This window comes from Poecilia reticulata, linkage group LG11 (assembly GCF_000633615.1).
Source record: "Poecilia reticulata strain Guanapo linkage group LG11, Guppy_female_1.0+MT, whole genome shotgun sequence".
NCBI lineage: Eukaryota > Metazoa > Chordata > Actinopteri > Cyprinodontiformes > Poeciliidae > Poecilia > Poecilia reticulata.
In genome coordinates this window covers 2,541,598-2,555,238 of record NC_024341.1, presented here as the reverse complement: position 1 = coordinate 2,555,238, position 13,641 = coordinate 2,541,598, and the positions used below count along the sequence as shown (strand labels likewise).

Here is a 13,641-nt window from a genome sequence, read left to right as displayed (position 1 = left end):
ATATATATATATATATATATATTTTTTTTTTTAAAAAATGACCTGTCATTACCCTGCGATCATTCATTCCAGTTTCACTTTTATTTGTCATGTTAAGTTAACATAATTGTAAATTGATTATTGACTAAAACAATAAGTTACAATTTAGGAAACATTTCCTGAAGTCTCAGCATCCTGTGTGAGCAGAAAGGTTTGACTTTTATCCTTTCATGTCTTGGTCTTTTAGGGATTTTGAAATGAAAGCTCCAGACTAAATGGTTGATGGCAGATATGAAGAACAATGGAGTGCATTTTTATATATTTCCTTTATATTTTTCCACTGAGCTGACATCTAGCACTGTTATTTGTTTAGCTTCTGTATTTTGTGCGATCCCAAACACGAGGATACATCACATAAAACAAACTGTTTACAGAAAGATTGAACATTTCAACGATTTTCAGTGTGTGTGTTAAGCAACCTTGGCTGATTCACTGCACACAGCAAAGGCTGAGCTCTCTGCCAGCAGCTCAAAAAAGACTTCAGGAATCTAAAAAATGTATTACTCAACATTTTTTCTCCTTCTTTTTTGTTTTATATGGAGTTTAAACAGATTAGTGTTACCTACTTCACACCATTAAAGACAATTTAATTTACAGTCACAGTTCAGTCATATGAACTAGAATTCAGAATTTATCCATTATGTTTTAACACCTCAGTTCATAATGTTGTCACTCGCATAATGTAAAGACATCTGTGATTTTATTTCGGCTGTATTTAATGCTACAATGGTCAGAGAGCAAAGTTGAGCTGACGTCTCTCTAAAACAGACTCCAGCTGTTTAGACAGTAAGATAATAATCCTTCAATTAATACTGTTAGATTTAAAACAAGGACAAAGGCATGTAGAAAATTATGAAGTTATACATTATCGATAACTGGTCCCCATGGATACAAATGGAAAGCAGCCATAACCTCATGCAGACACTCAATCAGACACATAAACAGAGCAGTCACCTCTCTCTTACCTTCAAGTGAAAGTTTATTGGCTGTTTCTTGTGTAGTGAAGCTGAAATCTGTTCTTATAGTTTCACAATTTAGATCTTACTGTAAAATAAAACAGTAAGACCTACTTACTGTTTTATTTTACAGTAATAAAACAGTATTATTACTGTTTTATTACTCTGGAGAGTTGTTCTCAGTTCAGTTCGAATTTGTCATGTAAAAAAAATTTTAGCTAAAAAATTGTCCTTCAAAAATGACAATATCACAAATGTTCCTGTGTGACTAGTGCTGCTGCTCCGTCTCAGTGGTTTATAAAGATGCACTGCCTGAGGTAAGCTCTGCTTTGGATTTTACATAGTTTGATCCAGGGGTGGGCATTTATTGCATCATATATCATTTATTACAAAAAAATTCTCATCATGATAGGAATTTTGATTTATTGGTGTCTCAATAAATTTCAATTAATGACGTTAAATAAAAAACAAAACTGACAGTATTATTGTAAATCTTGTTTTCTTCACTACTTGTTTCTCATCAACAAATATCAGTAAATCAGAAAATATAATCAAATGCAGTTACAGTGTGCAGTTTGGCAATATCACTCTCACTCCTTTAAGTGAGTGGTGTCCTGAACGTGCCTGTTTCAAAGGGGAATGATTTTCCAGGGCAGTATTTGTGTTTGTGGCGCTATGAATCCTGTGCCATGCAGTCACATACAGTTACATAAAAATCAAGTAATTGTTTTTAAATCATAATTTTTAATCATTATGACAATAGTACCACAAAATATCACAACATTTTAAATCCATATCCCCCCTGCCCTCCTAGCTTGACCTGAGGACAGTCCACTCGTCTGTATGCATGTGATTCAGATAATAATAATTTCACTGCTCTGAAGCAATCATAGAGTGAAATATTTTTTGAAAAGAAGCAGTGATGAAGTCTGGAACCTCATCCCAGTACGCATGCACTCCAGGCAACAGGAGCATGTCATAAGTGACACGACAGGAGCTGATGTCACACAAAATATATTTTGTTTCCTTATGCTTAAATTCAAATTGTAAAATGTGTTTTTAGACACACCGGCATATGTAGCAACAAATCACTTACATTAAAGTTGCTTTTAAATGTGCTTAACTTACATGTAGCTGTAAATATTCACAGAAAACACATGAATAATACGGTGAATAATTATATATTAATTCTTTTTGTTAAATCAATTCTAGATCCAAGTGAAGACAAGTTGTTGTTACGTTTCAGTTGCCTTTTAGGGAAATAGGACAGTGGGTAGTCTGTCACAGATAACTAGGACCATAAGTTGCTCACAATGTTTGCTGACAAAGGATCACCAACTGATGTAAAACTGCAACACTTAGTAGTCTCAGTTCCCAAATTATTGAAAAACGTGTTTAAAAAGAGGAGATTACGCAATACAATATTTTACACCCATTTTTAGAGTGCTCTCTTGGTATTAGTGTCTTTATTAGCAGTCGGTACAATTCAAAGAATTTTAGGATTAGATTTTATCTGTGTCGCAGAGTAAAAGTTCTATGAAGAAGTTTTAGATTCAGTGTAGACAGCTCATTTTACAAAATCAGTGCAGCTTCCTGAAACAAATGAGGCTTATTTGTCTTCCTTCCATGAAACGTAGCTGCAAAGGTCCACACACTGATCAAACTCAACAGGTAGTGATTGGTATTAAAGGCCACCGTCCATATTTGCTTTTCCTCTCTCTAATTAGACTAAGTAATCAATACCACACAAGCAGGAAATTCTGTGGGGTCAGGACAGGTCTCTAATTTTCCCATTTGACCTTTACCAGGTAGGAGCAGTATCTGTGAACTCATTCATAACCTGAGCTCATTTAGAACATGATGCTATAAAAAAGAGCCATACATCTTCTAACAGCGTGTGTTGCTGCTTGTCCTGTCCTGTTCTGTTCTCCTCTTGCTGGGGCCGCTGCCAGGGCTGCTCACCTGCCATTCTTTACAGCTTTCTGTTGAGCCTGCTAATTGCTGTGAACAGCTGAGTGCTCTGTTGTTTGGATTTGACCCTTATGAAAAGCTGCTCAATCTGCTTCGCATTTCCCTGCGTTTGGCAGTTTGTGTGCCTCTTCTCATTTAATGATTAGTTGTTATTATTGCATATTAAACTCATTACAGCGAGGGGCAGTTAGCTTTTAGGCTTTAATGGAGGGGTATTGGGTTAATAATAATAGGAAAAACTTATTAGGATTAATAATTAGCAGCTTTGCGTGCTATTTTTGTGTTAATTTTTAGAAGTCTGAACTTGTTTTGTTTTGCAACAGGAATTCTGAATGACCTGTTGGAGTAACAAAATTACATTTTGTTCCATCCCCAGCTGCTGTGGTTCTCTCTCACTGCACTGTGTCAAAGCAACCAAACCCTTTGAAAAGCCTGTTCACCTCCTGCCCTGTGGGGGCGCTGCACCAAAATCCACAAAAGAAAACACAAAAAGAGCAACTTCTTTCTTTACAAAATGTAAACAAATGGATTGGCATCAGATTTCTAGCAACCGCTAAACCGCTTTTACCAAAGATTCTGTCTTTGGTAAAAGACCACACATTCGTTTTGGCTGTAATTACCCAGAATTGCCCTGCTCTTCTTTTCCTATTTAATTAATTGTGTCTCTCATGTTTATTTGGATGATTTTGACTCAAAACTATGAAAATCCAAAATTCAGTTTTTCATAAAAAGAAAATAAAAAGTTTTTTACGGCTGTACAATATTAGAATTTTAGGCAGTAATATTCTGCCTAAAATAATTTTAGAAATACATTCCAACCATTGGAATATATTGTTGACAAATATATTCCAGTGGTTGGAATATATTTGTCAACAGTTACTACATTCCAATTCTTGAGTACAAAAATATTTTACAAACTTATGCTGGGATATCCACATTGTATTCTTATAGAATACTTAGATAAACCCCAACTTTTTCAGTACAAAAACGTCAATCTACTCAGAAGTACATGTACTATGCAGCTCATGCATGGAATACCTGGTCAGGTTTCCATTTCTACCACACTTTCTTCTTCCACTCAACTTCCCATTGAGAAGCTTATTAACAGACAACTTCTTTAGTAACTGTTACCAACTTGCTTTCTCTGTAGAAGGTGTCAATTCGTTTTAATTACAACTTTTGCTTTTTAAACTGAGGTACAGTATTGTAAGCCGATGTCTTGTGTATCTACTGTTGAGTTGTGCCAAATCATTCTTGTCTAGTTAATACTGAACTCCTGCAAACGTCTTTTGTCTGGAGCCAATCTGGAGGCGGCAGACCTTGAAATGTCTCTCTGAAAGCATTTGTCCCCCAAAAGCCAAAGAATCTAGAAGGTGTGGATGTTAGTCTGGCTTCTGAAACGTTAAAGGAGGAGAAAAGGCTGTGATCTCTCCCTCTCATTAGATCAGACTCGCCTCTCTGTTCCTCCATCACACTCTAGAGAGAGAAAAAAAGATTTTTACGTTTCCTTTTTAACCAGTCACTAATGTCGCAGTTGAACTTCACCTTCCCACACATATGCAGGACCCTCTGGTCTTCTTTTTTTTTCTTAGATTTCTCACTCGTCCACTGCCTACATTACATGCCATTTTATCATCGATCCTACATCAGTTATGTTTTGAACTGATTTAAATAACCATGACATAATTCCTCGAAACGATCAGGTTTGTCTGTGTTGCTCCTATGTTTTCCTGCCGACCTCTTTCTCCCCAGACATAAAATGACTGTTTGTAAGAAAGACTTCCACTGCAAGCTGAGGAAATAACAATATAAATGCCACAGAAAATAGTCTTCTTCTTCCAATGTTGGCTCCCCTCCTCCACTATTTAACTGTCTTTGTACCAACGGTGCCGTTTCCATGGCAGCTAGAGCATGTTGAGCTTTAGGATAACAGTGAAAAAAGTGGGGAGAAGGATGGGGAGTGATCACTGGCTAAGAGGGACTAAAAATAGTGAAGTACCTAATCCAGGGCATTATTTATTCATCCGAAACTTCTCACGTCTGTGTAAACATTTCTTGTGCAGTTCCCTGTCGAGCGAGCCTCAGCCCCCTCTGTCTTAGCGGCTAACGCCCCGGCTACAGGAGGGCCGTTAGCCACCCTCATGGTTGTCTTCAGCAACACGGAGACAAGGCATCACCAGCAGTCACTGTTTTGGTCAGAAATGAGTAACTGTTACCAGACAAAGTTTTTGATTCGTAGGAGAATATGTGTGCTGTAGAGTTAAGCGACTCCTTAAATGCAGCAAAAAAAACTGAGCTAGTCTAATTTGAGCATTGTAGGGAACTGTAGCCTGAGTGGTCTGGAACTATCACTCCGTGGGTGTTAGATTGATGAGCAGCAGTACAGAGGTCAGCCTCGGGCGGCAGGCTGAGCTGGGCTGTTTGATTCCTGGAACTGATAGCTAACGTTGCTCCTGGTTTCTCACAGCTGCAGTTAATTAGCAGAACTAAAGACCAGTAAGGATTTTATATTCAAGAAGAGACTGAGGCATGTCAAAAGATCAAAGTGGTTATACATTATAAAAGACATTTTTCTTACCCTCCTTCTGCTTAGTAAATGAACATTAATTTGAAAATAAAAAAATAGACTATCATCAGCAGTCAGAGTCTCTTTCACAGCTGCAGCAATACAGACTGCTACAGGAGATCTTTCCTGCCCACAGCCATCATCATCTACTGTAACTCTTTGAAGAATCTTGAATTGATGAGTTACAGCAACATTTCACTTTCCCTTAAAAATAAAGTATTTTTAAACTTAAAACAAGTTACTTAGAATGAAGCATTGCAAAACACAACATGTAACCAATCAGATAACTTATTTATTTAGTTAGTTCTCTTCGAATATGTAAAAATTTGAACAGTATTGTACAGAAAGATGGAAAATAAAAAAACACAAACATACACATATACATTTTAAGTTTTTACACATATTCAAGGGATGAGATTAAGTATAACTAACGATGTTACGTCCCTAACTAATCATATAATTACTTTATTCTGCTTCCAATGTCAAAAGTCCCATGCAAGTTATGATTCCTATTGCTCTTTTACACAATTCACATATTTACCATTTATATCTCATGCAATAATAATCAAACGCTATGGAGTAATAGAAATAATGATAGCTACACCAATAATGATGATGATTTTAGTCTGTTATTCATTTATAACCATATTTGTGTGCTGGGATCTGAACCATTTCATGGCTGGACATTGCTTTGAGCTCCACATTCAAAGCTTCATCCCACAAACAGAAACGCAGATGGAACTGTTTCTTGTTGTGATAGTTTGCGTTTGATATTGATGTACAAGATATCATCTTGAATTAAAAAAAATAATAATTCAAACAATATGCCTCATAGTTACATCGCACCATTATGTACCCATGTTTAGTTTCTAGAATAAGTTAAGTAACAGATTAAAAAAATAAAATAATTCTGCTCTTAAAACTGGAGACTTGACTTGAGTCATATATAAAATCTTCATCTCTTGTAATCTGGAGTGAAAGTAAGCTGGTATGTGAGGCGCAGACTGCAGTCTGATAGCTGCATATTTTCCTGGGAAAGCTTGAATTACTAGTCCAGTAAATTAGAACAATTATTGGTAATGATTTATAACAATATTATAATGCTGATGATAGTGATCATGCAGATGTCTTTCCAACTGTATTATACCAGGTCATTTTAGTGTAAACTAAACTTCTGACATCCTCCCACTGCTAAGCTAGCTGTTTCAGTACAAATTCACTTTCAACCTATCACAATAAAAGTACCTCCTGTTATGCTCATGCTGAAAATTGACATTACTCACCACACTGTACATCACTTATACTATCATTTAAAAGTTTTTTTGTTTACTGTTTAGACTTGTCAACAAACATTCGTATTATGCATATTATCTGCCTTGTGTTTTTCGGGGATATAAAGATCCCCGAAAGCAGTTGTACCCCTGCCTTTTTGCAGCAGAGCTTTAAAACATGGAATTCTGTGTTCCATAGCTTTTGCCATTGAGAGATGTAGTATGCACCACATATTTGGCACTGCTGTGAAAATTAATGTAGTAACTATGGCTGGGTTATAAAACAACAACGATATGTATCGCGATATCTATCGCTGATCAATATCAGCCTCTCACAGCCCAGCTAAAAAATGTTGGTGGCATCAACTGACTCACTCACTTTTTGGTTACCTAGCAACAAGTTGTTGTGGAACAAGAATAGCAGTTCCATGTAGCCCCCAACATACTGGGGTGTCCTTCACTCCTCGGACGTCTGCAGGTTCTCGAAGGGGCTCAATGCACACCCAAAATGGACATCCACCAGACAAGTCCAAAGAAAGGTAAATCTTTACGTGGCGCAGGAAACAGCAATCGCTGCAAACTGTTTTGTATGCAACACCGAATCAGCACAATCAGTCACAAGAACACGCTGCTCTGTTCAAAACTAACAGGTGAGCAGTGGCTGCCCTGGTTTAGAAGAAACAGGGCTGGGTGCCTAACCTAGCTCCTCAAACTAGCTAATATCCATTTGGATTGTGGGAAATGAAGGACTTTGTCAAGAGAAATATTGGCAGTACGCTCCACAATCTCAGCCATCCACAGACAGTTTGCGGTCCACAGAATAGAGGCAATCTGTCTGAGTATGTGGGAACACTTTCATGATTTGCAACCGTGCCCCATAACTAAACGTGTACCAATCCAATATTAATATCTATATTGGTCCTGATATTGAATTCTAGTCTGCATATGGGTGACAATGTTCTCGATCCATAAGGGCAGATCTACTCAAACTAATTCTATGCATTGTGCTCTGAGTGACGTCATGCTTTATTATTTATTATTGGCTGTTTTACTCCTGATTGCACTGACTGAACAAATTAACGTTGTGTTGTTTTTACATGTTTGACCAAGCTTGTGAAGTTACTGGTATATTTAAATGTGCTGCTGCAGAGTTATCAGGTAAATATGTGATTCAGTACATTTATGTCTGTTTAAAAAAAAAAGATCTATTTTAAGTTATTTCAGCTGTTTTTCTGTATTGGATCGGTATTGTACGATACTAATCTAGGTATGGGTATCAGAAGTGAAAAAAGGGGATGGGTGCATTCATACTTATAAATGCTTAAAAATCAAAACAATCTTGAGCTTTCTGGAGCTTTTGTACTCATGAAAGGAAAAAAATGAGTACAAAAGCTCAAGAGGAAATTGTGCATAAAAGCAGAAAACCTCAGAGGAGCTGGTTTGACTGTCATAAAATATAAACCCTTTTTTGTAATGTATTTATTTGCTGATTATATAAATTTAATGCTAAATTTAATCAAAGTAACATTAGCTGTTGATGTGTGTGCAGAGCATCATAAGCAAGCAAAGTCATAAAAACAAACAACGACTCACTAGTCCAGTCCTATCATTCAGGGTAAAGAGCCGTTCAAACTGTAAGCTGAAGATGATAACAATACAACATGTTAGATGATGGGGACTTTTAGCCCAAAGAAAACTGGATGTGAATAATTATTGTAATATAGGATGCAGTTCGTCAGCACAACTTGCGAGTCTGTTAAACTCATGTACAATGGCAATACTTTCAAAATCCTGAATAAATACAGATATCGTCATAATTAATTTAGTGGCTGTAAAAAAACAAATTACTGCTATACTAACTGATTTGGAACATGGATTTTGCAGCCCTTTGTCTTGATTTATTCTTAAACACAGCACTGTTTCTTCTGCAATCACTTGAGGAGATGAGACTGAAGAAAACATGTAATTTATTCTGACATGATAACTGATTGTATAATGGAGATGACATTTTCCAGGGTCCTGCTGCATGCATCTGATTCACAGCTGGTTCAATCCACCAAAGCCTGTTAAGAAGCAACCACATGTGTTAGCTTCTATTTTGGTTTTGTTACTGATCACAGATTATTGATCAACCCAGATACAAATCAGTTTTTATTTTTTTCTTTATCAACCAGTAATAACTAGTAATACCCCAATCAAATACTGACCACAGTAACTTGGGATTAGGCACATATACAGTCTCATTATTGAGAGCAGTAACTTATGATACACGTATGATACAATAACATGTCATCAGTATTACCTGATGTGTAGGCCTCTAGAGTAAACTCATCCATGAGCTTGTTCTTCATGGATCACTCAAAGCTAATGACCACAGCTGAGGGTAGGAACATAGATCCACTGTTAAATCGAGAGCTTTGCCTTTTGACTCTACTCTCTCTCCACCACGACAGAACAGTACAGCTCTTGCTTCACTGCAGATGCTGCTCCAATCTACCTATTGATCTACTGCCTTCATTCATGAACAAGAACTCGAGATACTTAAATTCCTGCACTTGAGGTAGGTCGTCTTCCCTGACCTGGAGAAGGTGCTCTACCCTTTTCCAGCTCAAGACGATGTACTTGGATTTGGAGACACTGATCCTCATCAGTTCACACTGAGCTGTGAACCGCTCCAGTGAAGTTGTATTTCACAATCTGATGAAGCCAACAGAACCACATTATCAGCAAAGATCCTGAGACCACCAAAAGGGATCCCCTCAAGACTTTGGTTGTGCCTAGAATTTCTGTCCATAAAGGTTATGGACACAATCGGTGACTAAGGGCAACCTTGGTGGAGTCTAACTCTCACTTTAAACAAGCCCAACTTACAATGTGGACCAACTTCTGACACCGGTCATACTAGGGCCTCACATCCCTGATATTATATATTGAAATGTATATTACTTTAAATTAATTCAGCTGGTGCGGTTGTATTTTTCAACAATTTTAAGGACATGATAGGGTTGTTTTCATAATTAAAAAATATTTAATGTCTGAAATTGGGTCTAAACATAGACTATTTTGTACTTTAATGTGTTTTGAGTCTTTTTGTGGCTATTTGCAGAAAAAAATTAATATAACATGCTAGATTGATGGAAAAAAATATTGTTAGTGGTCAGCCTTTCACACAAACACTGCCATTTTCTTATGGAAAACTCAGACTCATTGGATTAATAGAAAAATGTTCACACAGCTTATAATTGTTTCATTCTATGTACAATTGTATGTGATTTTGATTGAATTGGCTTCACAGTTACTGATATTCATCTGACTGGGAGTGCAGACAAATTCTTTGACTGTACCCCAACAACAGGCATAAAGATTAGACCTTTTATTTCCTTCTTACACCTTTTCAGGTAAACTAATATGGCATTCAATCCCAGTTACACTGCTGGAGTCTTCAACTTCATACTAAACCTTTTGTTTGGATAAAAGTTCTCCATCTAAACCTGAGTCACATTCAGGGTTCCTGCACAGTCCTTATAAAGTGGATTTGTATGGAAGGTGAGTACATAATAGTCAAAGTCTGGATAAGTGTGCAAAAAAAGTTTGAAAAATGTAATTTTTCGAGAGTTTCCTCCCCCCCCCCCCTTTTCGGGGTAAAGTTCTATTCAGGTGATGTTTTTTTTTATCTTTGTTTTGGGTTAGTGGTGATCACCAAATAGGGAAATTTTTATCTAAGCATGAGGTTAAAGATTAAGGAGTTTGAACAAAGTTGATGATCCATCCATCTATCCATTTTCTGCCACTTATCCGGGGTCGGGTTGCGGGGGCAGCAGCTTCAGAAGGGAGGCCCAGACTTCCCTCTCCCCAGCCACTTCTTCCAGCTCCTCCGGGGGAACCCCAAGGCGTTCCCAGCCGAGAGACATAGTCCCTCCAGCGTGTCCTGGGTCTTCCCCGAGGCCTCCTCCCAGTGGGACGTGCCGAAACACCTCACCAGGGAGGCGTCCAGGAGGCATCCTGACCAGATGCCCGAGCCACCTCAACTGGCTCCTCTCGACGTGGAGGAGCAGCGGCTCTACTCTGAGTCCGTCCCGGATGACCGAGCTTCTCACCCTATCTCTAAGGGAGAGCCCAGCCACCCTGCGGAGGAAACCCATTTCGGCCGCTTGTACCCGTGATCTCGTTCTTTCGTCATCTATGGTCATGAATGGCTCATGACCATAGATGAGGGTGGGAACGTAGATCGAAAATTTTCATTGGTACATTTTTAAATTTAAACGTTTATCCAACTGCCAAGAAAGAGAAAAGGCCTTTTGCCACCATAGCTTATCATAAACCAACTTCAGCATTGTGATTTTTTTTATGATTTATGTAACATACAGGTAATAAAACCCAACCAGGTAAAAGTCTGGTGCTAATTTATCCAGCATATTATGAAAATGGTTGAATAATATAGAAGATTAAGTTTCTACAATGTAATTTTGAAATGTAAACTAAACTGTAGCAGCTATTTTAAAATGGCTGCTACTGTAGGAATCCTGAGCAGCGGCCACTAACACAACCAAAGGTCTCTCAGTATTGTGGCTTTCATTGCCAGATTGCCACATTTCCAATAAAGTGAAGCCCCAGGGGATGGTGGTCACGTCTAAATCTTGATTATAATCATGACTATTGCTACTTTTGTCTATTTCTATACAATTAAGTAATACAAATGTCACAGAATATCTGTTCACATTAAAACAGTTATCTTTTGTAAGAAACACTTAAACTCCAGCAATAGGAAGCTTTCAGTGCACTACGTCGTTGCGTAACATACCTGCAGTCTGGTCGTCTCACTGGGATAGGAAGGACTTTGTAGTATGTGGGTCAATTTATTTGACAAGATAATCCCCTCTAACCTGTTGTTGGATTACAATCTAAAATAAACCTGTTCACATGATAGGTTGGTGCCTATTTAATGTTTAATCCTCCAGCTTAATGAAAGTTACCAGATGTTCTCATTAGAGCAAGACCGGCAGTGGTTTTCCCAAGGCTTATGCTGCTAAATATAACAGGCCTGACGCCGCTAAGATGGTACTGTTGTTCAGTTTCTATGGCAACAGTTTACAGCAGGATAAACAGTTGACCCGTCTGCCATAGCTGCATTTTTACAGTCTTAAAGTTGAACTGTACCAAGAAAGTCCATCACATTGCAGATATTGGGCAGCACAGTGGACCCACGGAATTGCAAGAGCGAGGGACTAGAGCTGCCAGTGAACAGCTATAGTTCACAAATGTTTTGGACTCCTAACTCGCTTTTAACAGCCTTAGAAATTCAAACACCAAATATGCCTTCTTATGCATTAATAAAGACAGTGGAAACTGTCACAGAAGCTACCGGGTGCAGTGGTCCTTACCTTCAATCTTAGGGAGTACAGCCAATCAGCACCAAGGAAAATGAATGGTGCTCCTGGAATGACTGTTTTACAAACAGTAGCCAATAGAGTGTTAAATACCATTTCCAATCTGCATTTTCTGAAGAATATTTCTATAAAATATCTGCAAATAATTTGGAGTTGGGCTCTACAGAAAAATCTGCAAAATCTAAATCACTGATACATGGGGTCCACTGTACCAGCTTTTTCTTGCATGGATTTGATGCTTAATAATGCTTGATACCAGCCAAAGTCACCTTTAAGAGACCTACTGGTGTTTTTCACCAGTAGGTAATCAGTTTGATGAGCCAGCCTCACCAAAGCTGGACCCAAAATGGACCCAACTCAATTTCACACCCTTTTATGCAGCAGAAAGAGCAGATTCAGCACTTGAGTTGATAGGGAAATTTGAAATAACATTAATTCCCTGGACACCCACAGCACTCTACTACTGATGGACCTAAAATAGATGAGTAGTCAGAGACTGGAGAGCACTTCATTCCAGACCTGAATGGAGTGGTAATCAAGGAGGGAGCATAGCCTCTGTATGTTTCTGTTAACTCATGTTGAGTAACCGAGATTGTCACGGCCCACATATTAACTGGGTTTCCAATGAAATGGAGCTAATTTATTAATCAGCATTTCAGTAATTGAGGAAAGAGACAAACGTGCATTTATTATGGATCTAAACGTTAAGATTAGAAATAAACTCGGGCATACTGTGTGTATTCTATTGACTTTGAATAGTCAGTCGACATACCAATGCCTTCATTTCTTGTGACAAATTCCTTCATTTCCCACAATCCTAATTGCTAGCCAGTTTATTGAGCTAGTTGGGACCCTGGCACTGTTTCTTCTCCACCAGGGCAGCAACTGCACACCTGTCAGCTCTGCACAGAGATGTGACTGGTTGTGGAACATGAAACTGCTGCTGAGCATGTTACACTACAAGCTGTTGCGCTACGTTATACATGCTAGCTAACCAAAGAGCGAGTGAATTAGTTGAGGCCATCAACCTAGTTTAGCTGGTCATAAGGCGTTGAGGCTTTCCTCTGCCTACACCTCCCAGAATGCCATGCACTTCTGGACTCTAGTGAAATTATCAAAATGTTACCAGACATGTTTTCTATTGATATTGGACAAAGACAGTCACAGTTGTGGTGGTAACGTGACAAATTGTGAAAAACTTTAAAAACACTTCCCACAAAGCAGTTTGCATGTTTTTGGACTGTAAGAGAAAACTTGAACACCCAGAGAAAAATTTAACACAGCTGGGTTATTATACATTTCACCACCTAAATATTGTTTTACATTAGTCTATTTATAGTGTAAGTTCTTTGTGAGTTTTTTTTTTTTTGAACTTTTTATTTTCAATCCACATTAAAGACATCAAGAATACAAAGACCAGGAACATAATAATAATATTACAAACCAAATTT

General features: G+C 38.0%; 1 protein-coding gene across 2 annotated transcripts in view; it reads left to right on the top strand.

Moving 5' to 3' along the window:
- Positions 1-13,641, top strand: part of pkib (protein kinase (cAMP-dependent, catalytic) inhibitor beta) — a 31,056-nt gene that overhangs the window by 9,191 nt on the left and 8,224 nt on the right. Inside the window, exon 1 of one of the 2 annotated variants that reach the window (XM_008421313.2) lies at positions 7,214-7,342. The exons of the other annotated variant lie outside the window; for it this stretch is intronic. Coding sequence (XP_008419535.1) covers positions 7,299-7,342 — 44 coding nt within the window. The 5' untranslated portion in view covers positions 7,214-7,298. Of the gene's footprint in view, positions 1-7,213; positions 7,343-13,641 lie in introns of those variants that run through there. 2 annotated transcript variants of the gene reach the window in all.